Source organism: Lissotriton helveticus, chromosome 9, assembly GCF_964261635.1.
Source record: "Lissotriton helveticus chromosome 9, aLisHel1.1, whole genome shotgun sequence".
Classification (NCBI taxonomy): domain Eukaryota; kingdom Metazoa; phylum Chordata; class Amphibia; order Caudata; family Salamandridae; genus Lissotriton; species Lissotriton helveticus.
Window position 1 is genome coordinate 1137950165 of NC_136070.1, and position 27821 is coordinate 1137977985.

The window sequence follows — 27821 nt, forward strand, 5'->3', positions numbered from 1 at the left end:
ACCCAAGCATTCCGTACTTTGTTGCTTTAGGCCAAACTCCAAACGAATTAGACTGTGACGAGTGTATTTGGGAAGTTTAAAAATACGTTTGTAGGCCTGGCATTGTACTTTATCCAACATTGCCTCCATTTTGCCTGGGAACGCCTGTTGTCATATCCTGTCTGTCAGCCTCTCTCTCAGTCTCCCTCTCTCTGTCAGTCAGTCTCTCCCTTTCTGTCAGTCCGTCTCTCACAGTCTCTCTCTGTCAGTCTCTCGCAGTCAGTCAGTCTCTCTCTCAGTCAGTCTCTCTCTTTCTGTCAGTCTCTCCCTTTCTGTCAGTCCGTCTCTCACAGTCTCTCTGTGTCAGTTTCTCTCAGTCAGTCTCTCTCTGTCAGCCAGTCTCTCTCTCTGTCAGTCTCTCTCTCTCTCTGTCAGTCAGTCTTTCACTCTCTCTTATTCTCTCTCTCTCTCTCAGTCAGTCTCTCTCTGTCAGTCAGTCTCTTTCTTAGTCAGTCTCTCTCAGTCAGTCAGTCTCTCTCTTAGTCAGTCTCTCTCTGTCAGTCCCTCTCTCTGTTAGTCTCTCTCTCAGTCTCTCTCTCTGTCAGTCTCTCTCCCTGTCATTCCCTCTCTCTGTAAGTCTCTCCTAGTCAGTCTCTCTCTCAGCCTCTCTCTCTTAGTCTCTCTCTCTCAGTCAGTCAGTCTTCCAGACAGTCTCTCTCTCCCTCTGTCAGTCTCTCTCAGTCAGTCATTCTCTCTCTCTCTTGCAGTCAGCCAGTCTCTCTCAGTCAGTCTCTCTCTCTCTCTCTCTCTCTCTCTCTCTCTCTCTCAGGCAGTGACTCTCTCTGTCAGTCTCTCTCTCTGTCAGTCAATCTCTCTCTCTGTCAGTCAGTCTCTCTCTGTGAGTCTCTCTCTCTCTCAGTCAGTCTCTCTCTGTCAGTCAGTCTCTCTCTCTGTCGGTCAGTCTCTCTTTCTCTGTCAGTCTCTCAGTCTCTCTCTCTCTGTCAGTCTCTCTCTCAGTCAGTCTCTCTCTCTCTCTGTCAGTCTCTCTCTCGGCCAGTCAGTCTCAGACTCTCTCTCTCTTAGTCTATTTCTCTCTGTCAGTCAGTCTCTCTCTCTCCCAGTCAGTCTCTCTCTCTCTCTCCCAGTCAGTCAGTCTTTCTAAGTCAGTCATTCTCTCTCTACCTCAGTCAGTCTCTCTCTTTCTCTCTGTCAGTCTCTCTCTCAGTCAGTCTCTCTCTGTCAGTCTCTCAGTCAGTCAGTATCTCTTGCAGTCAATCAGTCTATCTCTCTCAGTCAGTCAGTCTCTGTCTCTCTCTCTCTCAGTCTCTCTCTCTGTCAGTCAGTCTCTCTCTCTCTGTCAGTCAGTATCTCTCTTCCTCAGTCAGCCAGTCTATGTCAGTCAGTCAGTCAGTCTCTCTCTCTGTCAGTCAGGCTCACTCTCAATCACTCTCTCTCTCTCTCTGTCAGTCAGTCAGTCACTCTCTCAGTCAGCTGGTCTCTCTCTCTCTCTCTGTCAGTTTCTCAGCCAGTCAGTCTCTCGGTCAGTCAGTATCCAGTCTCTGAATCAGTCAGTCAGTCTTTACTCTCTCTCTCTCTCTCTCTCCATTCTATCTCTCAACTCTGTCCACTCTATCTCCACTGTCTCTCTCTCCACTCTCTCTCCACTGTCTCTCTCTCCACTTTCTCTCTCTTTACTCTCTCTCCCTTCTCTCTCTCTCTTTCTACTCTCTCCCTTCTCTCTCTCTCTTTCTACTCTCTCTCCCTTCACTCTCTCTCTCGCCACTGTCTCTCTCCACTCTCTCTCCACTCTCTCTCCCCTCTCTCTCCACTCTCTCGCCACTCTCTCTCTCTCTCCACTCTCTCCACCATCTCTCTACTCTCTCTCTACTCTCTCTCCTCTCTCTCTCTCTCCACTCTCTCCACTCTCTCCACTCTCTCTCTCCACTCTCTCTCTCCACTGTCTCCCTCCACTCTCTCTACTCTCTCTCTACTCTCTCTCCTCGTTCTCTCTCTCTTTCTCTACTCTCTCTCCACTCTCTCTCCAATCTCTCCACTCTCTCTCTCCACTCTCTCTCTCCACTCTCTCCCTCCGCTCTCTCTCCACTCTCTCTCTCCACTTTCTCCCTCCATTCTCTCCACTGTCTCTCTCCACTGTCTCTCTCCACTGTCTTTCTCGCCACTCTCTCTCGCTCCACTCTCTCTCTCCACTCTCTCTTGCTCAGTCTCTCTACTGTCTCTCCACGCTCTCTCCACTCTCTCTCCACTGTCTATCTCCACTCTTTCTCCACTCTCTCTCTCTCTCTCTCTCTCTCTCTCCTCTCTCGCTCCTCTCTCGCCACTCTCTCTCTCTCCACTGTCTCTCTCCACTCTCTCTCCACTCTCTCTCCACTCTCTCTCTCTCTCCACTCTCTCTCCACTCTCTCTCCACCCTCTCTCTACTCTCCCTCTACTCTCTTTCCCCTCTCTCTCTCCACTCTCTCTCTCCACTGTCTCCCTCCACACTCTCTCTACTCTCTCTCCTCTCTCTCTCTTCTCTCTTTCTCTACTCTCTCTCCACTCTCTCTCTCTCCAATCTCCCCACTCTCTCTCTCCAATCTCCCCACTCTCTCTCTCCACTCTCTCTCCTCTCTCTCTCTCCACTTTTTCGCTCCACTGTCTCCACTGTCTCTCTCTCCACTGTCTCTCTCTCCACTCTCTCTCTCCACTCTCTCTTCCTCACTCTCTCCACTGTCTCTCCATGCTCTCTCCACTGTCTATCTCCACTCTCTCTCCACTCTCCCCCTCTCTACTCTCTCTCCACTCTATCTCTCTCCACTGCATCTCTCCACTCTCTCTTTCTCCACTCTCTCTCCACTCTCTCTCTCCACTCTCTCTTCCCACTCTCTCTCTACTCTCTCTCCACTGTCTCTCTCTCCACTCTCTCTCCACTCTCTCCACTCTCTCTCTCTCCCCTCTCTCTCCACCTCTCTCCACTCTCTCCCTCCACTCTCTCTACTCTCTCTCCACTCTCTCTCCACTGTCTCTCTCTCCACCCTCTCTCCCTCCACTCTCTCTCTACTCTCTCTCCTCGTTCTCTCTCTCTTTCTCTACTCTCTCTCCACTCTCTCTCCAATCTCTCCACTCTCTCTCTCCACTCTCTCTCTCCACTCTCTCCCTCCGCTCTCTCTCCACTCTCTCTCTCTCCACTTTCTCTCTCCATTCTCTCCACTGTCTCTCTCCACTGTCTTTCTCTCCACTCTCTCGCTCCACTCTCTCTCTCCACTCTCTCTTGCTCAGTCTCTCTACTGTCTCTCCACGCTCTCTCCACTCTCTCTCCACTGTCTATCTCCACTCTTTCTCCTCTCTCTCTCTCTCTCTCTCTCTCTCTCTCTCTCTCTCTCTCTCTCTCTCTCTCTCTCTCTCTCTCTCTCTCTCCTCTCTCGCCACTCTCTCTCTCTCCACTGTCTCTCTCCACTCTCTCTCCACTCTCTCTCTCTCTCCACTCTCTCTCCACCCTCTCTCTACTCTCTCTCTACTCTCTTTCCCCTCTCTCTCTCCACTCTCTCTCTCCACTGTCTCCCTCCACACTCTCTCTACTCTCTCTCCTCTCTCTCTCTCTCTTCTCTCTTTCTCTACTCTCTCTCCACTCTCTCTCTCTCCAATCTCCCCACTCTCTCTCTCTCTCTCTCTCTCTCCTCTCTCGCCACTCTCTCTCTCTCCACTGTCTCTCTCCACTCTCTCTCCACTCTCTCTCTCTCTCCACTCTCTCTCCACTCTCTCTCCACCCTCTCTCTACTCTCTCTCTACTCTCTTTCCCCTCTCTCTCTCCACTCTCTCTCTCCACTGTCTCCCTCCACACTCTCTCTACTCTCTCTCCTCTCTCTCTCTCTTCTCTCTTTCTCTACTCTCTCTCCACTCTCTCTCTCTCCAATCTCCCCACTCTCTCTCTCCAATCTCCCCACTCTCTCTCTCCACTCTCTCTCTCCACTTTCTCGCTCCACTGTCTCCACTGTCTCTCTCTCCACTGTCTTTCTCTCCACTCTCTCTCTCTCCACTTTCTCTTCCTCACTCTCTCCACTGTCTCTCCATGCTCTCTCCACTGTCTATCTCCACTCTCTCTCCACTCTCCCTCTCTCTACTCTCTCTCCACTCTATCTCTCTCCACTGCATCTCTCCACTCTCTCTTTCTCCACTCTCTCTCCACTCTCTCTCTCCACTCTCTCTTCCCACTCTCTCTCTACTCTCTCTCCACTGTCTCTCTCTCCACTCCCTCCACTCTCTCTCTCTCCCCTCTCTCTCCACCTCTCTCCACTGTCTCCCTCCACTCTCTCTACTCTCTCTCCACTGTCTCTCTCTCCACCCTCTCTCTCTCCACTCTCTCTCCACTGTCTCCCTCCATTGTCTCTCTCCACTCTCTCTCTCCACTGACTCTCTCTCCACCTGCTCTCTCTACTCTCTCTCTCTCCACTCTGTCTCTCTGCACTCTCTCTCCACTCTCTCTCTCCACTCTCTCTCTCTCTCCACTCTCTCTGACAAAGTAGTGTGGGGTCCATGGGCGTCCCCAGAAATGTTTCTGGGGGGGCACATTTTTAACTTCATCACCATCCCCCTTGCACCCTTCTCCCCTCTGCCTTTCACCCTTCTCGCCCTCCCCTTGCACCCTTCTCCCCCTCCCCCTTGCACCCTTCTCCCCCTCCCCCTTGTGCCGTACTCCACCTCCGCCTTGCACCCTTTTCTACCTTGCATCACTCTCCCCTCTGCCTTGCACCCTTCTCCTCTCTGCCTTGCACCCTTCTCCCCTCTGCCTTGCACCCTCTTCTCCTCTCTGCCTTGCATCCTTCTCCCCTCTGCCTTGTAACCTTCTCCCCTCCGCCTTGCACCCTTCTCCCCTCTGCCTTGCACCCTTCTCCCCTCTGCCTTGCACCCTTCTCCCCTCTGCCTTGCACCCTTCTCCCCTCTGCCTTGCACCCTTCTCCCCTCCCCGTTGCACCCTTCTCCTCTCCACCTTGCACCCTTACCTCCGCCTTGCACCCTTCTCCCCCTCCCCGTTGCACCATGCCTGGGGCCTTAAAGGCAGGGTGCCAGTCTGATTTTCTGTACACAGACATTTTTTCATATGCAGCCTTTCAGGCTAATAACTGTTTACAACAGGTTCTTTGATGAAAATAAAAGGTTTTCATGGTTATGAAATGCATTTTAGGCTCATGCCTGTTTATTGCATTTATATACAGCATATTTTCATGCTACAGAACGTGTGTAAGTTTGGCTTTATTAGCCTATGTATATATGTTAGGCTGCATATTATGGGTATTATACATGTATATGTGTATAATTAGTTTAGTACTATGTACTTTTTGGTATATTTACACATATATATGTATATGGTTTATGTGTTCCGGGTTCCCGCTCATGGGCGGAGATAATTCAATGCTTATGACTTTAATGAGTATACCCCTGGAAGAGAACTAGGATTACAGGTAAGTAACTAATCCTTCTCCCCCTCCCCGTTGCACCATTCTCCCCTCTGCCTTGCACCCTTCTCCTCTCCACCTTGCACCCTTCTCCCCTCCACCTTGCACCCTTCTCCCCCTCCCCGTTGCACCATTCTCCCCTTTGCCTTGCACCCTTCTCCTCTCCACCTTGCACCCTATTGCTCTCTGCCTAGCACCCTTCTCTCCTCTGCCTTGCACCCTTCTCCCCTCCGCCTTGCACCCTTCTTCTCTCTGCCTTGCACCCTTCTCCCCTCTGCCTTGCACCCTTCTCCTCTCTACCTTGCACTCTTCTTCCCTCTGCCTTGCACCCTTCTCCCCTCTTCCTTGCACCCTTCTCCCCTCTGCCTTGCACCCTTCTCCTCTTTGCCTTGCACCCTTCTCCCCTCCGCCTTGCACCCTTCTCCTGTCCACCTTGCACCCTTCCCTCCGCCTTGCACCCTTCTCCCCCTCCCCGTTGCACCATTCTCCCCTTTGTCTTGCACCCTTCTCTCCACCTTGCACCCTATTCCTCCCTGCCTTGCACCCTTCTCCCCTCTGCCTTGCACCCTTCTTCCCTCCGCCTTGCACCCTTCTCTACCTTGCACCCTTCTCCTCTCTGCCTTGCACCCTTCTCCCCTCTGCCTTGCACCCTTCTCATCTCTACCTTACACTCTTCTACCCTTTGCCTTGCACCCTTCTCCCCTCTGCCTTGCACCCTTCTCCCCTCTGCCTTGCACCCTTCTGCTCTCTGCCTTGCACCCTTCTCCCCTCTGCCTTGCACCCTTCTCCCCTCTGCCTTGCACCCTTCTCCCCTCTGCTTTGCACCCTTCTCCCCTCTGCCTTGCACCCTTTCCCCCTCTGCCTTGCACCCTTCTCCCCTCTGCCTTGCACCCTTCTCCCCTCTGCCTTGCACCCTTCTCTCCTCTGCCCTGTACCTTCTCCCCTCTGACTTGCACCCTACTCCACCTCCGCCTTGCACCCTTTTCTACCTTGCACCATTCTCCCCTCTGCCTTGCACCATTCTCCCCTCTGCCTTGCACCCTTCTCCCCTCTGCTTTGCACCCTTCTCCCCTCTGCCTTGCACCCTTTCCCCCTCTGCCTTGCACCCTTCTCCCCTCTGCTTTGCACCCTTCTCCTCTCTGCCTTGCACCCTTCTCCTCTCTGCCTTGCACCCTTCTCCCCTCTGCTTTGCACCCTTCTCCTCTCTTCCTTGCACCCTTCTCCTCTCTGCCTTGCACCCTTCATCCCTCTGCCTTGCACCCTTCTCCTCTCTGCCTTGCACCCTTCTCCTCTCTGCACCCTTCTCTCCTCTGCCTTGCACCCTTCTCCCCTCTGCCTTGCACCCTTCTCCCCTCTGCCTTGCACCCTTCTCCCCTCTGCCTTGCACCCTTCTCCCCTCCGCCTTGCACCCTTCTCCTCTCTGCCTTGCACCCTTCTCCTCTCTGCTCTGCACCCTTCTCCTCTCTGCCTTGCACCCTTCTCCTCTCTGCTTTGCACCCTTCTCCTCTCTGCACCCTTCTCCCCTCTGCCTTGCACCCTTCTCCCCTCAGCCTTGCACCCTTCTCCCCTCAGCCTTGCACCCTTCTCCCCTCTGCCTTGCACCCTTCTCCCCTCTGCCTTGTACCCTTCTCCCCTCTGCCTTGCACACTTCTCCCCCTCGCCGTTGCACCTTCTCCCCTCTGCCTTTTACACTTCTCCCCTTCGCCTTGCACCCTTCTCTACCTTGCACCCTTCTCCTCTCTGCCTTGCACCCTTCTCCCCTCTGCCTTGCACCCTTCTCCCCTCCGCCTTGCACCCTTCTCTACCTTGCACCCTTCTCCTCTCTGCCGTGCGCCCTTCTCCTCTCTGCCTTGCACCCTTTTCCCCTCTGCCTTGCACCCTTTTTCCCTCTGCCTTGCACCCTTCTCCCCTCTGCCTTGCACCCTTCTCCCCTCTGCCTTGCACCTTTCTCCCCCTCCCGTTGCACCCTTCTCCCTTCCGCCTTGCATCCTTCTCCCCTCCGCCTTGCACCCTTCTTTGCCCTGTGTCCTTCTCTTCTCTGCCTTGCACCCTTGTCCTCTCTGCCTTGCACCCTTCTCCCCTCTGCCTTTCACCCTTCTCACCTCCGCCTTGCACCCTTCTCCCCTCTCCCTTGCACCCTTCTCCCCCTCATCCTTGCACCCTTCTCTACCTTGCACCCTTCTCCCCTCTGCCTTGCACCCTTCTCCCCTCCACCTTGCACCCTTCTCCTCTATGCCTTGCACCCTTATCCCCTCTGCCTTTCACCCTTCTCCCCTCTGCCTTGCACCCTTTTCCCCTCAGCCTTGCATCCTTCTCCCCTCTGCCTTGCACCCTTCTCCTCTCTACCTTGCACCCTTCTCCCCTCTGCCTTGCACCCTTCTCGTCCACCCCCTTGCACCCTTCCCACCCAATGGAGTGGGCTGCCACCTGGAACAATGTCACCATTTCAAAAGCATGATGAACTAGGGCCGGCTGTGACTGGGCCCACACCAGACGCACTGGCGATCCAGGGGGGGAGGGGCAAGTGCCCCCTCCCCTTGCCACCACCTGCAGACGCCCATGGTGGTGTGTTCTAACAAGAGTGCTTGCCTGAGGGCACCATTTTGCTGCCTCATCCCTTCTCATATGAGCATTGCCCTGGAGAATGCCGTCTCTGGGGCCCCCACCACATCCTTGTCCTTGTCTCTTCTCAGAGGAGCAGAGCCCTGCGGGGAATGCTGTCTCTGGGCCCCCACCCCATACTTTTTCCATCCGGGCTCTGACTGAAGAGAAACAATGTAAGTTGTTGCATTGTTTCTCTTCAGTCAGCGGGAGGGGCTCAGAGCAAGCTGCAGACAGCCTGCACCTGCTTTAGAGGGAGAGAGGCTTGCTTTAGTGCAAGCCTCTCTCACAGCTCTCACTGAAGAGCTGAAGGAGCCCCCTTCATTTACTGAAGAGAGTGCCCCCCCCCCGCACCGCGAGGGCTGTGGGGGCGTTTGTTACGCCCCAACTGAGACAGGAACATAGGGTAGGTCGGCACGGTGTAAACAGAGGGTCAGAAATCTGTAGTGAAAGGTATACCACTTTAAATCATATTTACGTCCGTGCACTTTAAAGTGACCATTCAGATGTGAGAAAACAGCAGTTCTCTTTACCAACGGTTGCATCGCTAACAATAAACAACAGGCATTCCAGAATGTTCCTTTGTTTTGTTGTCTGAGTTTTAAGAGCTATTGTGATATCATTCTCCGGAACGCCCCTTTAAAGTCAAACAGTACATGCTACCTGTCTTTTGACTGCTGTATACCCATTGAGAAAACATACTTTAAATGTGAGTGTAATCTTCTTATACTAAAAGGCTATTTTCCAAACCATTCCTCCAGCCGCGGCCGGTGGTGGGAGTTCCATGGGGCAGGCAGGCGGGGCGGGGAGGGGCAGGGTGGGGGGTGGTAAACACCGGAATATGGATGATTGCAGGTAAGTAAACAATTAAATTAATAAAACGAATTTCGTAGTGCGCCCTGCGTCGCATTTTGCGATGCAGGGCACGGAACGAAATTTGTTTATTTGATTTAATTGTTTACTTACCTACAATCATCCATATTCCGGTGTTTACCACCCCCCGCCCCGCCTGCCTGCCCCACGGAACTCCCTCCATGGGCCACGGCTGCATTCCTCCATATGTCCCTAGTTAGCTGCATTGACCGCTAGTGTGTCCCAGGATGGTGTGGCTGGTGAGAGAAGAAAAATTAATACATTAAGTAAAATAAAACACTTGCCTTCATGCAATGAGGCAAAGTCCTCCTTCGTCTTCTCTCCTAGAGGCAGGCTCCCAAGCCAATACTGGCGTTGCTGAGAGCAGCACCCTGATTGGATGGAGCGGCCTCTGTCAGTGCTCCCAAGGGCACTGGAGGCTGTACTTACTATCAACCCAGCTGTCCTAAAACAGCAGAGTTGAGCGGTTTAAAGGGCGCATGTCTCTTTGGCCGGCCATCTTGCTATGGGCAGCCACACGTGCGCACTTTAAACCTCTCAACTCTGCTGTTTAAACAAATGCAAAAGGCAGTCCACCCTGCTCCCTGCTGTATCAGCCCTGCCCCCGTCCTGACACTCCATTCAGGAGGGGTGCTGAAAAATATTTTTAATTTCTGGGGGCATTTCAGTGGGGTGGCGGTACTCCCCTATAATGGAGGAGCTGCTCCTGGCCATTTGCTTTTAGGATACATGTGGCTTTGTATAGTTGCTGTAGTCATCAGTTCACCTAGTTTTGAATCAACTCATTGAATAATCGTTGTTTTTGTTGGATGACAGGAAGAAGGGTGCGGTTGATTGTGAAACACTGAGAAACAACGTGACCTTGGCCTGCACAAACATGGAAGAGAAGCTACGTAACACCTGGTACCCAAAAGTGATCAAGCTCTTCACACAGAAGGATGCCCTGCTTGGCATTAAACCAGATAGAATTGACTCTTTCTACAACAGCGTGTCTGCACTCATGTCTAATCAGGTAAATCATTTTTGTCTCCACATAAACCAAATCAGTGCTTTTGTGTTAACTGGAATCCTGAGTAAAACCTGGTATTAGGCAGAGTCTAAAGCTCACATCAGTGGCATAACGTAAAATGATGTGGCCCCTTGCAGAATGTTGTACCATATAGTTTGTCTGCCATTGTTCTGATGGTAGTTCTTCATATCAGAGTGCGCTTTTTACAGGATTCCGTACTAGTGTTAGTACATTCACATTGTGATGCGGACAGCTGGGCATTCTAGAATGTTAGGATGGTTTGCAGTTAACGCTCAGATGCTGAGGGGAACTGTCGTGAGCAGACTCGCTGTGACCATGCACCTCTTTTAAGTGTGTTGGAGTATGCAACTTCATTAAATATAGACGTTTCTAGTTAATGGCGTCAGCTCGGACGCGTTTACCCTAGGTAGAGGAACAAGACAGGGATGTCCCCTCTCGCCCTTATTGTTTGTCCTGAGTATAGAGCCCTTTGCGGCCAGGATAAGAGCAATAAAGGGGATCAAGGGTATACAATTTGGTACGGATGAGTATAAAATCTCACTATTTGCAGATGATATCCTCCTACCGCTAACAGATCCACAAGCCACATTAACGGCACTGCAGGAGGAACTGCAAACGATAGAACAAATAGCAGGATTCCGAGGTAACCTATTTAAATCCTACATTTTAAACCTCACACTCTCCGAGGGAGAGATGACCTCACTGGTCAGGGACTTCCCTTTTCAATGTGCCAAACACAACATTACATACCTGGGGGGGAGGATTACTGCTACTGTAGAGGGGGTTATATAGGACAAATTTTCCACCTCTCCTGAAACAACTACAAAATGATCTCAAACGGTGGGGACCACTTTATATTTCGTGGCTGGGCCGTATGAACGCAATTAAGATGACGATTCTTCTAAAATTACTCTATCTATTCCAGGCCCTCCCAATCGCTCTAGACTGTCATTTTTCTCAATATTAGGCACAATGATTACGCGTTCTTTATGGCAAAATGGACGGGTGCGGCTTCCATTCAGACTTCTTACAAGGACAAAGGATGAGGGAGGAATGGCACTCCCAGACTTTACCTTTCATTATAAAGCGGCGCAGCACACGATAATAATGGAATGGTCACCGAGAGAATCAGATAAACACTGGTTGCACATGGATAGGGCCATAGTGGGGAAACCCAGCTGGGATGTGCTCTGGAAACCAAAGCAGGATAGACCAAGGAACGCATATCTAAGTACGCCTACCCAGACCACTCTTAAAGTGTGGGATGAGGTCACGAAGATAGCCGACTAGGCAACTTTCCCCTCACCATATACCCCAAGTCATCACAATCCTGAGTTCCCGCCGGCAATGCAAACAGGTCCTTACGATGCATGAAAAGAGGGGGGATGCCTCAGTGTGTTGGACCCCGTAATTATGATATATTAACCTTTGAACACTGCAGGCGCGATTGTAACCTACAACCCTCTGAACATTACCATTATCTCCAACTTAAGCACTTGGTGTTGAGCCCAAAAATCAGAGAAGCAGCAACCAGAGATTTACCACATATAGAAAAGTTTGTGAGGAGGGCTTGAGATTAATGAAAGACAATGGAAAACCATTTGGAAACACATTACCGAAAATAATCATTCCACTGGTTTGAGAGAGGCCCCTTACAAGGCGCTCTGATACTGGTATCTCTACCCCACAAAGCTGAAACAAATATTCCTGATTCACCTGAATTTATGCTCCTGGGTCTCAGATCAGATTAATTGCAATACCAGATGAGGGGGGACAAAGCCATTATGTGGCTCTGCTTGGGAGTAGACAAAGGCGCGATAGTGACAGCATGTAAGAAAAAAGAAGCTCCCGCCATTACTCAATGGTGTGCTTGCTTTTGGAGCGTGCTTGTAATGGAAAGAATGGCAGAAATGTTTAGAGACTTTAACATTTTTGACTACTTATGGAGTCCTCTAGCGGAAGATTTATTGCGGGGTCTACCATTAACCCCTTCCATGCGTTGGACGGCCCTCGGCCGTCCGACTTCACGGTGGGTGTGTGCGGAGGATGGCCAGGGGCCATCCGAACCCCGCCCACTCCTTATTCCGCCAGCACCGCGGCGGAATTCGCGCTGCGGTCAAGCGGTTAACAACATGTCCACCAACCATTAGATCACTACACTTATTTCAATTTTAAGAACAGAACATAAAGACAGGAACAAATAGGGACTAGCCAACGAGGGCTGAACATATAATACTCTCCTCCCATTGCTGGTAAGACTAAATACTGAATAAGAATGCAATCCTATTCCATCCTATAGTTACATTAAGTTTAAGGGAAGGTTTAGGGCGGGGTGGAGGGTGGGAGATGGGGAAAAGTTGTAAGTGCATAAATAAAAGGGGATGACAGCTAATATTTGATGGCTCTGATAAACAGTCAACACTTTCTCGTTCATACCAAGCAACTGTACCCTATGAAAGATGTGAACATTATTGGCAAGAGATTGCATGTATTTGTAACTGATACTGCTGGTAACTACACTAAAAATCAATTAAAAGACATTTGACAAAAAAAATAGAGAGAAGTTTCTAACGAATTGGTGAGAACATTCTTGGGGTTGGTGGAATTCTGTTCTAAGTTAGTGAACGATTTTTCATCCAAAACATACGAAGTCAGACAAGTACTCAAACTTAAGAACAAGTTTGAATGCTCCAGACGTTGTAAGGCTAGTTTATATCACTCAAAAATTATATTTTCAATGCTCCTCCTTTACAAGGATTTGACCCTGAATTACTTAGTATTGTTACCACGGATGCTGGTGGTAGAGGAATCTGTGCATTTCTCACACAGAAGAATAAGTTGGGCAAGGAAGAAACTATTGTATTTGCTTCCCGTTCACTTACCCCTACTGAAAAAAAATACTCAGTTATAGAACGGAAAGCACCCACCTGTGCATGGGGCCTCGAGCATTCCCGCCAATTTATCTGGGGGAAAAATGTTACTTTACGAAGTGACCATAAACCTCTCACTAGAGTGTTAACTACTAAGTGATTATATGGTGAATCTCCTAGATTAGCCTGTATGTCAGTGAGGCGGTATGTTTTTAAATATGAAGTACAATACGTATCAGGTGCAAAGAATGTTGTTGTAGATTTTCTGAATCACATGCCACTACCCATGAGTGAAGTGAGTAAGGGTACCTTGGAAGAATTTCGTATAGCTAATATTTCAGAGGAATTTCCTAGCATTTTGGGTGAGGAATGGAAAAGTGCCCAGAAGAAGGCACTAATCTTAAGGAAGTGAGTAGGATGTTATCAGTAGGTTGGCCAGATACAAAGTCCATCAGTTAAGAGGTATTGACATACTGACAACTTAGACATGAGATGTCCTGAGAAGGTGGTTTGATTTTAAGACAAGGGAAGGTTGTGCCTCTGTAAAGTTTGAGGGAGAAGGTCTTAGGAATTTGCCATGAAGGGCATTTGGGTGTAGTCCTAACTAGGAATAGAGTCACGAGTTGGTGTTGGTGGCCAGGTTGTGACAAAGAAATAAAAAGGAAGGTCAGATATTGCATACAGTGAGAGGATTCTCATAAAACTCAAGTAACACTCAGACCTTCTTTATATCCTTTACTCAGCCCAGAAATGCAAGGAGAAAGGGTTGGAATAAATATAATGGGGTCGATATGGGAACATGAAGAGCAAGTGTACATAATTGTTTTGATGGATTATTTTACCAAGTGACCTGAAACTGAAATAGTTCAAAGATACCAGTAGTGTTAGCAAATTCCTTTCCAAAGGGTTCACTAGAGAGGGGTTACTTAAGTGTATTCTTAGTGAATATGGTCCCCATTCTTTTCCGAAATTTTCATTTATTTTTTTAAAGAGAAATGGAATCATGCACAAGACTACTTTAGTGTAGCATCCAGCGGGAAACGGAGCAGTAGAACTGTTTAACTGCCTTCCAAAAGGGATTGTACATTTATCCAATTATAAAAGTCTTGTGTGGAGGAGAGAATTACACAAGATGGTGTGGGCATATAGAATTACCCCTATTGAGAGTACTGTTTTCAGTTCTTTTGAACTGACGAGGGAAAGAACTCCCAGGTCAAAAGATAGCATAGGATGGTTAAAAGCAGCTTCAAGGGTTGATTGGTCACCTGAGGTGGCGAAAGTGAATTTATCTGAAGCACAAAGTGCGAAAGACATTATGACTTAAAGCATAAAAGCAAAGTAGTGCATGTGATGGTTGGTGGCAGAGTAAGAGAAGAAAGATGCAGATTTATTGGTAAAAAACAAAGTTGTTTTAACCCACCTTTAGCAGTACATAAGGTTTTTTGCAATTCTGTACTACTAAGTGATGGTAAGGTTTGGCATTTGTCCGCGACTTCCTTGTGTAAGAGATTGGATGACAATGGGGATGTTGGTTTTGGTAACCAAAGTTCACTTCACAGAACAATGTTGTAAGTTCTCAGGGAGAAGCAAATGATACTAAACAAAGATTTGAGTAGTTATATAAAAACGATGATGCCCAAGGTAATGGGGTACCAGGTGATGATGACCACCTGGGTCCCCAGAGTCAATGGGTTTTGGAACAGCAAGAAGGGATGGAAAACTCACAAGAGAGTAGTGGGGCATCCCATGATGTGAGCACCATAGCTAGTAATAAAAGAAGAAGGACGGGACATTCTGTGATTAAACTCAGAAGGTTTAAAGACTACTTGTGTGATTAATCCAGTAGTATGAGTTCACACATTTTAAGCATATTGATGTCTAATATATTAATATGTACAGTATTATATTTGTGAACATGTTTATATTGTTTTTATATCAGAACATTTTATGACCTTTCTAATTTTAGGTATATAGTGTCACTTAAGTTGTATTAATTTAGTAATTGTCATACCCGTATTAATATGTATCATCTTGGGTTTTTAAATAATTAGTGATCATATGCATGGCTATCTTCTTGATTAGATGTCAATGCATATTAGATGTTAGCAGTATCTCTATATCACTTGATCATAATGTTTTTCCTAAGTATTTATATTTAATTGTTCTTGAATATAAAAGGGGGGAAATGTGTTGTGATGGTAGGTATTCATGTCAGAGCTCACTTCATACAGGACACCGTATTAGTGTCAGAACATTCACATTGTGCTGCAGACAGTTGGCATTCTAGAATGTTAGGAGGGTTTGCAGTTAACTCTCAGATGCTGAGGGGAACTGTCACAAGCAGATGTGCAGTTAGCTTGTACCTTGCCTTCCTCTTTTATGTGTGTTGTCGTATGCAAATTCAATAAATATAGATGTTTCTAACAAATTGGTGTGGAAGTCTATCCCTACACCCATATCTTACATACTAATTGGCCTTGTGCTGAATGGGCCTCCCCAGATGTTGGTAACCACTGGAGGTTCTAATCCACTGTTAAAGAATTCTATAACCAAAATTATTTCTTTGTGAGGACCCCCACCTTTCATCTCCTTCCACATCTCAACATCAGTCCAGCAATCATCATTTTCTCCACCTTTTTATGGATTATGTTATGTTATGTTATACGAATTTTGCTTGTGGATAAAAATGAACCAAACAATCCATTTATTTAATCTATAATTTCACATCGCTTAGGCAGTCATTCTGCATCAATAAAGCAGGCTAGTACGTAATCCTGGAAATTACATATGAACATTTGGTTCTCGATGTAACATAACAGCACGTTCAAGAGCAACCCTAGAGTGGTAATAGAGAATTTGAAGCATATGTATCGTCATATCTTTTTGAGGGCCCAGGTTGGTCCAGTCGTGCTGGACCTTCCACGTCTTTTGTGGTTACAACCCATATTTCAAATGTCCACTAATGATACCCAAGTCTCCAGGTATACCATACTGGTACGGCCTAGTTTTCACCTGTTGCTGCCACAGTAGCAGGCTGGGCGTCATGGTACTCCCTATGTCACATCTGCCCCTGCCACACGTGTTCCTAACTAGCTTGGGCAATTGGTCCCTTTATTGTTCTCGTCTGTTAATCTGTAGCCCTGGTGAAGTGAAACAATAATTGTCATGGTCTGTGACATTTCACAGTGTTGTTTGATGTACTGTGATTTGAATATTTTAATTCATACTTTTCAAATCATTCGTTACCTGCAAAGCACAATACGCTGTTTTGTTTCGGGCTTTGCTTTCTATTATTAATCTTTTATTGAAATGAATAAAAAAAATATTTTTAAAAACAAGGGACTGCTTACAAGTAGGCGCATTCCCTAAATAACACTTGACATTCAGAGCAATGCTGTTGAGTGTATTGCAAGATGGGATAAAGATTCACTGGTCAACAATAGAATAAGCCCTTCTGAATGTTATGGTCTCCAGATATTTGAGACCTTCTGATTCAAACATGTTTCAAATTAATGCGGGTGCTGCGATAAACATGTGCGACTCCTATGAATATTAAATTAAGCGGGTGCCGTGATCAAGAGTGGCGCCCTTGCATAAAAATATTTGCAATGCCATTGTCCCGGCTGCTTGAAAGTGAAAGCGCGCATGGCGCTCTGAATGTGAGTAAAGAACGTCATTGAGTGGTCGTGCATGAAGTAGGAGAAACTCAATAAAGAAAATGGTGCTTACTAGTGTAAATAACACATACCGTGTAACAACCAAAGTAAAGGGGCCAGTAGCCATGGGAGGTTACAAATGAAGACATGCTATGTACTAAGGAGGGACTAACAAGCCAATTACTGAATCAGAAGCTAGAATTTACGAAGGACAAAGACACAAGCCAATGGAAAATATGGGCGGAGAGTGGGCTTCTCTTTCATACTCTACTACAGCAAGTCCTGCAGAGCAGCGCATGCGCCCTGACTCAGGCTCGACATAAAAATATATCAGATGAGTGCAGTGAATAATACTATGCCCACACTATGCGCATGTTAAAAATACTGGAGCGCGTTAAGAACATTTTATTAGGGCAGGTCCACGTGTTTCATTTCAATACATTTGAACAGTTTCATCAGGACACAAGGACCATGACACAGAGTGTCTCTCTTGAGCACACAGTGCATCTGGACCCAATGGATGACACACATACCAGGTCGTCTAAAATTGTTGGAAATGATGCACAAGAAATGGCCACAATCAGTTTTTGCAGTTTCATGGAAACCAAATCCAAAAGCTTTGGACGACTTCACAAGGAATAATAAGAGGTGCCAATCCATATATGAACTTAAAGTTAACTCAGAAGAAAGTGGCAGCTTGTGTAGATCGTCAGGTAAGACGCTTGTGCACATTGTTAACATGCCCCTGCTGCATGATACAACAAAGAAGCTTCTGAAGCCTTTATTCTTAAGAGTGTCCTACACATGTCTGAAAGACAGTGTTAAGCTTATGTTTACATGCCTAACCAAATTGTGTTGCGTTTGTATCTTCAAGTAGACTAAAGAAGCTACTTAACAGTACATCTGCATTTGTAAATTGGAGGGTGATAGTTTGCCCAAAGTTAATCACAGTTGAGAATTTGATGTGTATTATATGTTCTTCAGTATTGGGGTGTCTTTCATAGATTCACATGCCTGAATCATTCCCTTTCGTCGGAGTGAGAGTCTCACGGTACGTAAAAAGCAATAATATGCACATAATATCCTAAAAAATCTTGGTAATAACCAACCAGAAAGTAGAGTAGCCCAAGCTACAAGAGTAAAAACTTCCACACTCATGACTATCCTAATCATTTTGTATAGTCCAAACTGCAGCCAATCAGGTGACAGCACCCACCAGAATGTTCTCCCCAGAGGCTCAGGCTCTAAGATTTTCTACTGCACATTGTGTGAAGGGAGTCTCCCTGAGCTCTGCTCAGTTCTTCTCAAATTTCTTCAGGATTTCTCACTTCTAGGCTGTCTTCCTCTAAGAAATCATTATTCAGGCCTTGTGAATCTTGTCGTAAGCTTTGGCTTTTCTCAGAAGATCCCCACAAGAAATGCATTTACTGCCTGTATCCGGACTATCAAGTGAAGGATTGCAAGGACTGCAAGATCTGCAGGACCTTCCCTCAAAAGACCGTCAGGGATAGAGAGGCCGCTTACTTCTGTGGCTACAGAAGCTTAAGGGACCAGGACAATCCAGTCTCTGAGGTAGGAAGTATTGCCTCTGGGTCTTCTGTGGCCTCTAGGAAGAGGTCTGCTGAGGAGGTGTTATCTTCTCCTGGGGCCAAGGTTGTGAAGAAGCAACAACCCTCTAAGGGTTCAGAGAGGCCTACCACTTCTAAAGATACTCCTCCTGTCAGGAGCAAACCTTTGCCTTCCACGCCCCGAGAAGATCAATCAAGAATTTGCCTCCAAAACCAACTTCTAAGAAGATTCTACCTCAGAAGAAGACCCCGTCGTCGACGACGCCGTCGACGACGCCGTCGACGATGCCGTCGACGACCCCTTCATCGACGAAGATTTCCGTCGGCGCTACTTCCACATTGACGGTAACTTTTTCTTCATTGGGGAAGCTTTGTTTGGCCCACATGTGGAAGAAGCCTTGCAAGCAATTACGAAGGATACAGAAACGGCCAGATCTCTTGGCACCTTGCAGTTTCGCAAGACGCCATTTCGGGGTGCGAGAGGACGTGGATCGTCCTCTAATTGAGGAGGTTATAGCCAACAATCTTCCTACAGGTCATATCAGGGGACTCCGCGATACCAATCATACAGCCAACGCAACACATCCTATTCCCAGAATAAGAACAAACTTTCCTACCGCGGAAAGGATTCTAACAAAAGACAATGAGTATCATCACCTGCCAACGCGTCTGCCGCAGTCCCATGTAAAAGTTGGAGGAAAAATCTCAAAATGTTATTCGAACTGGTCCTCAATAACATCGGAGAAATGGGTCCTAGACACTGTAGCCCGGGGCCATGCTCTAGAATTTGAAAAGTTTCCTCCAAATGTCGCTCCAAGGGGCCCTCCTCCAGCTCATCTCAAGGAGTTGTTTTCCCAGATAAATTTGATGTTACAAAAAGGAGCAATCGAAAAAGTCCCTCAAGGGCAGAGAGGAACAGGATTCTATTCATGGTTCTTTCTAATAAAGAAGAAATCTGGAGAATGGCGCCCAATTCTAGATCTCCGTTCCCTTAACAAGTATCTAAGGAAATTATTATTTTGGATGTTATCGCTTCAAGAAAATTTTCATCTTCTGTTGGCACCCTGGACCTTCAAGATGCGTACTTCCACGGTCCCATTTTGCCCCGTCACAGAAAGTTCCTGCGTTTCAGCATGGCTGGCAGGGATTTTCAGTTCAAAGTCATTCTATTTGGACTAAGATCGGCACCCAGAGTGTTTAAGAAAGTCCTAGCTTCTGTAGCAGCGCACCTCCGCCTGGAGGGGATTCAAAATTTTCCTTACCTGGACGATTGCCTTATCAAGGCAAATTCTTTCTCAGACACAAATACCCATGTCCAATGATGTCTGTCCCTATTCCAATTGCTGGGTCTTTCCATCAACCTCAGCAAATCACATCTTGTTCCTTCGCAAAGGCAAATGTTCTTGGGAGCGACTTTGGACACGCAACTAGTGCAGGCTTTTGTATCAGAAGAAAGACAAAAAAGAATCCTAAACCTGGCTCACATGTTACGATTAAAAAAGTCATTTTCTGTCCGAAAGTTCAAGTCCTTTCTAGGAATGGTCTCTTCTTGCATCCCGTTGATACCAAATTGCCGCCTCAGAATGAGGCCGCTTCAAGAGGAGCTCAACCTGCAATGGTTACAAGTCTCAGGTTCATTCGAGGATCTCATTCAAATTACACCTCGGATGCGTGAGGCATTTCTCTGGTGGGCTCAAGAAAGAAATCTAAAGAAGGGGTGTGCGTTCCTTCAAGAAACGCCAAATTTCACTATCACCACAGACGCATCCCTTGAGGGTTGGGGAGCACATCTTCAGGGGCTAAAGGTCAGCGGAAAATGGAACCCTCAACAAAGGAAATGGCACATCAATCTACTAGAACTAAGAGCCATCTTCTTAGCCCTCAAGTCCTTTCGTACACTCATTCAAGGAGCCACAGTATTGGTTCGCACGGACAATACTACAAGTATGCATTACTTAAACAAACAGGCTCTTTTGTCTTGGGAAGCCCAAGAAATCTGGGCTTGGGCGATACGGCACAGGATCAATCTCTTGGCAGTTCACTTGCCGGGAGTGTCAAATGTTCTGGCGGATACCCTCAGCAGGTCAACGGTGTCCACCCACGAATGGGAGCTACATCAACCAACAGTGGATTGAGTCTTCCAGCAGTGGGGTCATCCTGATCTGGACCTCTTTGCGACCAAGAAGAACAGCAAATGCCTATTCTTTGCAAGCTGGCTTCCTCACAAGGATTCTCAGGGAAATGCGTTTTCAATGAATTGGTCTCAAATATTTGCTTACGCCTTTCCTCCGATACCGTTGGTCCCCAGGGTTCTCCGGAAGATGAAGAAAGAACCTTGTTGTCTAATTCTCATCGCTCCCAGATGGCCTCGCCAATTCTGGTTCACCGAACTTCTCCTCCTGTCAGAGTGCGATCCAAATCAGTTTAAACCAATACCGACTCTCCTGTCCATTCAGGACGGTCAGATTTGCCATCCAGATCCTGCTTCTCTGAAATTAGCTGCCTGGCACCTGAGCACCTTGAATTCGCCCATCTAAATATTCCTGCGGATTGCAAGTAAGTTCTGGCTAACACGCGAGCACCCGCTACAATAAAGACATACAGACTTAAATGGAAAAGATTCTGCATATGGTGTCAATCTGCTGGGGTTCATCCGTTTCACGCAGGACCGGAACAGATATTACCTTTTTTCTTGCACTTAGCAAGATCAGGCCTTTCTCATGCCATGCTAAAGGTCTTTCTGGCAGCCATTTCAAGGTTCCGACAAGATGGGTCCAATTCTCTTTATTCATCAAGAATAATACAACAGTTTTTTAAAGGACTATTCCGAATGTTTCCTCCTGTACGTCATCCACCTCCATCCTGGCATCTTAACGTGGTATTAGCGCAGCTCATGCGCCATCCATTTGAGCCAATTCACAGAGTGGACTTTATTTATTTTGATTTTTTTTATTTTTTTTTAAAAACCTTTATTGTACAAAGAAAGCTCACAAATACGGGCCTACAACCCCACGGGCTGGCCACCACACGGTAAAAAACGTATCAAAGGAGAATAGGTTCTTCACAGGATATGGCACCAGGAGCACAGGAGAAACCACAAAGGCCATCGAGCAATCAGCACAAACAGGATAACAAAAGGTTAATTTTCTAATACGGGGCGGGGGAACAGAAGAATAACGGGCCGTGGAAGAAACAACAAGGGAGGGGCCGCGGCAAGCCGCCATTTTATGAACACAGGATGAAACAATAAGCCATACAAACATAGCTACCAAAGAATATACACATAATCGGAGTACAAAGAAGCTACAATGGCAGCAGTCAAACCGCGCTCACCCGTCACCGCCCCCACCCAAATTGAGGATACAAAACCAAAAAGGCCCCCATTGCAAAATACAATACGATACGCACCCCAACGGAAATAAAGAAACCCCCATAAAGGAGGAAGGGGAAGAGGGAAAAAGGGGACAAAAGAAGGGACTCCCACCAAATCACGCACCCCCAGGAGACAAGACAGAACAACATGACCCGGCAAGTGATATACCAAAAAGTCGATACCAGAATAACCAGCGGGCCACAATCAGACACACACCGGAATACGAACGCCACAGAAACTCCCCAGGGGGACACATGAGGAGACAGAGTCCCGAAAAGGTGAATACACAAGAGCCATAGAACAAAAAAAGGAAGAAATAAGGGGGGAAAAAGACCCCCCAATAGAGACAGACCCCCCCCACCCACCCCTAAGCCCACCCTGCACCCCTGCAGAAGGCTACGGCCTACCCCCCCGCAGCGTGCCTGTCGCCCTAATTAGAACCCGAAATATAGCGGAGCAAAGTGAAGTCGGAAACAGAAGACAAAAACGGGAAGGGCAAGGGAAGGGAACACGGGATGGGAGACACATACATACACATACACGGGGGAGGGCCGGGAAACAGGAGGAAACGCACCCGGCCACCCGCCTGAGTCGAAGGTCCGAGACCCCGGGAAGCCAAAGATTATCAGGTTACAGTCCAAGAGCACCAAACAGTCACACATAACCATACCAGGACACGTTGACCATCCAAACTAGTACAAGACTACCGCACGCAGATGCCAGTGCACATCAGCCCTGTCCCTGTTTGTCCAAAGTGGGAACAGTCCGGTCCAGCGAGGTCCAGGCCACGAAGAACAGAAGGCAGACAGCAGGAAAATCCAACGGCAGTCCAGAAAATATACGTGAAGGACAACACGGAAGATCCAGGAAAGTCACGAAGTGTAGCAAACGATGCAGGCACAGGTCCAAGGATATGTCCAAAGAAACCGACCCATCTGGGCCAGCACAGGAGAGATCGCCGGGCAGCGGCGGCAAAAAGGAACCGGGAGAGTCATGAAGGTCAGGCCGAGCAAAATCCAGTTCCCGGGCCAGAGGCAAAGGAGGCAGAGCCGGAGGAGGAGGCACCATCAAGTTCCGCACACCCACGGACGCGGTCGTAGCCGGGGCCAATTCTGCCAGGATAATTCCAGCCGCACCCCGCAACGGCAAAGCCACATCCGGCGTGGGGGCCCGGGAGGCCCGTAGCGAGGAACCATCTCCGAAGTAATGACAGGCGCGGCCACCAAGAATCGCCAGGAGAGCAGGGCATCCAGGACCTCTTTAAGTGTAGGAAAACCTTTACAGTATTCGTCACCCGGGCCATGCGGCGGGCCTCCAGCGCTCGTCCAGGCCCGGCCAAGACAATTGGGGTCGGTCGCCATTTGAGAGCCCAACAAGGCCGCGCGGCCGCCAACCTCCGCCGGGGCGACGGCAAGGCAAGTGTAGTCGCGTCGACCAGCGGCAGAGCACCCCGGGCAGGAAGGGGGGCCACCAGAAGAAAGGGACCTCACCGGCCACCCAACGCCGCCGGTCCCGTTCTCCGAGTCCGGGCGGCAAAATCAAAATGGCCGGACCGGAGAACAAAGGGGGAGCAAGCCGGATACACGAGGAGCTCCGGCAATGGAAGGCAGCGCCTCCACCAAAGGCCTCCTCCCCACGGGAACCAGCCAGGAAGGACCTCCGGCCCACACGAACAACGGCCTTCCGACCACCTCCACCGCGCCCCGAAGGGCAGCACCGCGGGCTCCGTCCGGGCCGGGAGCCAGCAAGAAGATCCAGGCCAGTCCGCCTCCGACTCCCCAAAATTATCGTGGGCACCGCACCGGATCCACAGCAGCCAGGACAACCGGAACAAGAGGTAAGTGCCTGCAGGGCGTCGTAGCACTACCACACAGCAAAGAGGGCTTCCCGGGGCAGGATAACAGCAGGATAAATGTGAAAATACAGGCGGGCGAACGGAGCCGAGCTAAAGCGCGGCCATCTCGGTCGCGAGCTAGGCTCCTCCCCCCCACAGAGTGGACTTTAAATTCCTTACCTGGAAGGTTTCTCTGATGCTAGCACTGACTTCATCTAGATAAGTCAGTGATATTCAAGCTTTCACTGTCAACTCACCTTTCTTACAATTCACGTCCAACACGTACAAATCCTAAATTTATGCCAAAAGTGCCTTTGGATTTTCATCTGGATGACCTTTGCAGACAACTCCAAGAGCTCACTCTACAAGGGCAGTTTCTTCCTCGACTTCTCTTTTCGCTGGAGTTCCTCTTCAGCAAATCTGCAGAGCAGTGACTTGGTCCAGCAGACATAATTTCACCAAGCATTATTGTTTGGATGCTGCCAGCGAGACTAATACGTCAGTGGGTCAAGCGGTTCTACGCAATCTTTTTAGATGAGGTGCGCCTCTGTTTCCCTCCTCCTCTGTACTGCTTTCCAGACGCTTATTACCATACCTAATATTGAGTACATTCTCATGTGGTTGCAAGTTTTTTCATGCATATATGAATGTTAGCATTTTAATAGGTGATTGTATATACTTGCTACCTACAGATTTATGTTACAAATAGCGTCTTCCAAGCATTATTTGGGTACTGCTATCTACTCTGATTCAGGCATGTGAATCTATGATAGACACCCCAATACTGGAGAAGAACAGTAGTTACTTACCTGTAATCTGTGGTTCTCCAGTATTGGTGTCTCATAGATTAACATGGAACCCGCCCACCTCCACTCAGAGGCTCTTTAGGCTATGATGTTTTAGCTTCACTCTGGTGCGAGAAAATCTGAGAGCCTGAGCCTCTGGGGAGAACATTCTGGTGGGTGCTGTTGCCTGATTGGCTGCAGTTTGGACTATACAAAATGACTAGGATAGTCATGAGTGTGGAAGTTTTTACTCTTGTAGCTTGGGCTACTTTACTTCCTGGTTGGTTATTAACAAGATTTCTAAGGATATTATGTGCATATTATTGCTTTTTATGAGACTCCCATTCTGACGACGGGGAATGATTCAGGCATGTGAATCTATGAAAGACACCAATACTGGAGAACCACAGATTACAGGTAAGTAACTATTGTTCTTACTTGTCCTTGTTTTCACAATTTCATCCTTTGGATGGGTAATTATTTTTAAGGTTTTTATATGACTGTATTGTCACTTTATTTCTATTCAATGTCGTATCTACATTTTAGAATGCATTTGTTTTAAATGATTGTTTTTGTGGAAGTTTTATGCACGGTGCTGTAACTAATCATAAGATTCTTTATCAAAATTTCATCAATGAGTAGTTATGTATGATATTCAACCGTTTTCTTTTATGTTACACACCCTCATCTTTGCAAGGAGATACATTATTCTTTGGCGATATGTGTGGCCTAGTGTAAAACAAATTGCATGAAGAAAAATTCGAAAAACCGACTATATTATCCTAAATCCAGAACAACATTTCAACATCGCAGTATTTTAACCAATGCTGAATTTGGTATCTAATCTTGTTTTTTTTCATTAATTTGCTGATAAGTATTCTGGACCTTATGAACTGAGTTCTAACTCACATTGATATTACCATAGTACCACCGCTCAATGTGATCGACCTCTAAGTATATTTTTTCCATTAATTAATTGATTGTGCAGAATTAGTGTTTAGCCTTTTAAATATTTGACTGAGATGTAAACTGTTTATTATTCTCCAAATTACTTAAATTCAGCTCAGAGAACTATTAAAGAGAAGTATTGAAGCATATGTGAAGCTCTACGATCCAGACGATGGACAACACCTCCCTTTGTTTAAGATGCAATTGATCTTTGATGATGAGAAAATGGAGTTTTACCCCAGTTTTCAAGATTTAGAAGATGCAATTATGTTCGTTGTAACCAGGATTTCACAAACTTTACAGGTATAGTTAACCTATAATCTGCCACATCTCCGAAATGTATGTAGATAAGTCAGTATACATGCATATGTCTTTTCCACAACCCACAAAGTAACACTTTTTTCTGGTTTTCATTGATTACTATATTTGTTACATTGGACGAAAATCCTTGCTATGTTATAAGCTAACACAAAAGAAAATGTGCTGGGATAACATCTTTTCATATTGAATGTATGCCTTGTTTTTATCCATTCTTATGAGGTAAGTAATACATTTATCTTGCAATTGTCTATAAACACAAGGTTAGATGTATGAAGGCATGCTTTACATATCCACTGCACTCCATCATCATTCTAGCATCCAGCATTGCAAATCCTTATCTTTATTTCATCTTTGTTATTTTCTTCATGTGAAGGCTTGGGAAGTGGAGCAAAGAAGGGGCATCAATATGGCCTCTAGGAAACTGGTACATGTGAATACATGCATAGTACCACAGAGAACAATAAAAAGGCCACACCCTGTGGTGCCAGTTGATGCTAATAATGTACTATGGACATAGGAGTTAGCCGAAGGTATAGCTTAAGACAATGCCCTGCACCCATTTTAACGAGGACAGAGGTAATGAGTTTACAGCTCATGGTGGGCGAGTGAAAGTCATGCCTCATATGTACTGAGCGCATAAGGCTCTGCAAAGAGCAGGTATGGTTATACACTCAGAGGGTATCTATAGTTTCACATATTTATACTGTATACCTGGGTATGACCAACTTCAGACTTGACTGACGGAATAGCTGGCTGTTTCCTCTTATTCACCTCTTTGCATTCCTCCCACACTAATTGACTGAGTCTCCTTTTATTGAAGAAGTGTTTCCCCAGGAGTCAATTTTTGTGGTGCTGAGTGCTACATTTTGATCATGTAGCTGCTTCTCTCTTTAATGGCTCTCGCTTGGCGGAGGAACGTTGTGGGTCTGCATAGGCAGATCACTACTGACAGAAGAAAAAGTGGACACTTCAAGAAATACCTCATCTTCCTTGTTTAGCACAACAAAATATAAATGATGTGACTAGACAGAGGGCTAGAAAGACACATTTCTCAAATGCAGTCAATTCATTTGATAAATAATGCAAAAGTGGTGCACATCTGGACTTGAACATAGTTCTCTAGTATAAAACCCTTTATTGTTTCCAATACCAGCTTGCCCATTCTGATAAAATTAATTCTGCTCCTCATTAGCATCCTCATTTTTAATTAGAGCAGTAAATCTGCTTAGACCAGTGAATTTGAAATAGGGCCTAAGAACCTGGTGTAGATCCAGGAATGAGTAGAGCCAAAAGAGTCAATTTTATTTAAAGAATATGGGGAGAGGATGTGGTCTGTCGGCTAGACTGCCGACTTTGGTGCTGGAAACCAGGGTTCGAGCCTCGGGGTCGCGTCTACATCCTGTGATTCTGGGTAAATCACTTAGGGCCATATGTAGGTGGCCAAATACCGGTTGGTAAAGCCGAAAATCGGTAAATTTCGGCTTTACCGACCGGTATTTAGCCCTGTGAGATGTACGTATTACCGAATGGCATCGGTAATAACGAATCGGTCAATAATTACCGATTCCTTATTTACCGATCGGAGAACACCGAAACAATGAATACCGAATCGGTAAAATCCCAGAAATGCGATGTAGCAAAAATCGGTATTACCGAATTTGACCAAAATCGGTAATAACAATTTGGTATTTACAACTGATCCTGAGCAGGTGGTAATCCGGTGCAGTGCATAAAAACAGCCCCAAAATGCAACAGTGTGAACACAAAGGCGGGCCTCTACCTCATAGCAAGGCGGCTACGCTTGAGAGCAGCAGGAGTGAGGATCTGGAAACGGGAAGAGCGGGTGTACAGACTGCGCATCACATTGTTTCAATTGACTGTACCAGAAATCCATGAAAGGTACAGGCTGCACCCACACACCATCCTTGACCTAATACGGGACCTCAAACCCTATCTTGAGCATCAGACACCAAGGGCGCACGCAATACCCACCCATGTCCAGGTACTCTGTTGCCCGCACCTCCTGGCATCAGGAAGTTACCAGGGTGTGATAGCCGCAGTAGGTGGTGTGTCACAGAGCTGCCTATCCCGTTTTTTCAACACCTTCCTGGATGCCATGATGGACAGAATGGAACATTACTTACCTTCCCCAGCACACAGGCAGAGCTGCAGAGGACCAAGCTGGATTTCTACCAACTGGCACAGTTCCCACACGTCATTGGCTGCGTCGATGGGACCCATATACCAATCTGCCCACCTGCAGCAACAGAATACATTTACCACAACCGCAAAACCACCCACTCCATTAATGTGCAGGTGATATGTGATGCCAAGTTCATCATAACTGACATCGTGGCCAAATTCCCAGGGAGTACCCACGACTCGTACATATTCTGGAACAGTAGTATCCATACACGTCTGGCTGCTGGTGTTTTTGGAGAAGGATACCTACTAGGTAAATCAATGTGACACACCCTGATGTACACCTTGGCTCAAGCTATTGGTCACACAAATTAAAGGCACTTTCTTTTGT

General features: G+C 47.2%; 1 protein-coding gene across 1 annotated transcript in view; it reads left to right on the forward strand.

Annotated features, from left to right (window-relative positions):
• The window catches only part of DNAH12 (dynein axonemal heavy chain 12), a 1534490-nt gene that overhangs the window by 139082 nt on the left and 1367587 nt on the right, over window positions 1-27821 (forward strand). The window contains exons 8-9 of the mRNA XM_078661571.1: window positions 9720-9915; window positions 25082-25270. Coding sequence (XP_078517697.1) covers window positions 9720-9915; window positions 25082-25270 — 385 coding nt within the window. The remainder of the gene's footprint in view (window positions 1-9719; window positions 9916-25081; window positions 25271-27821) is intronic.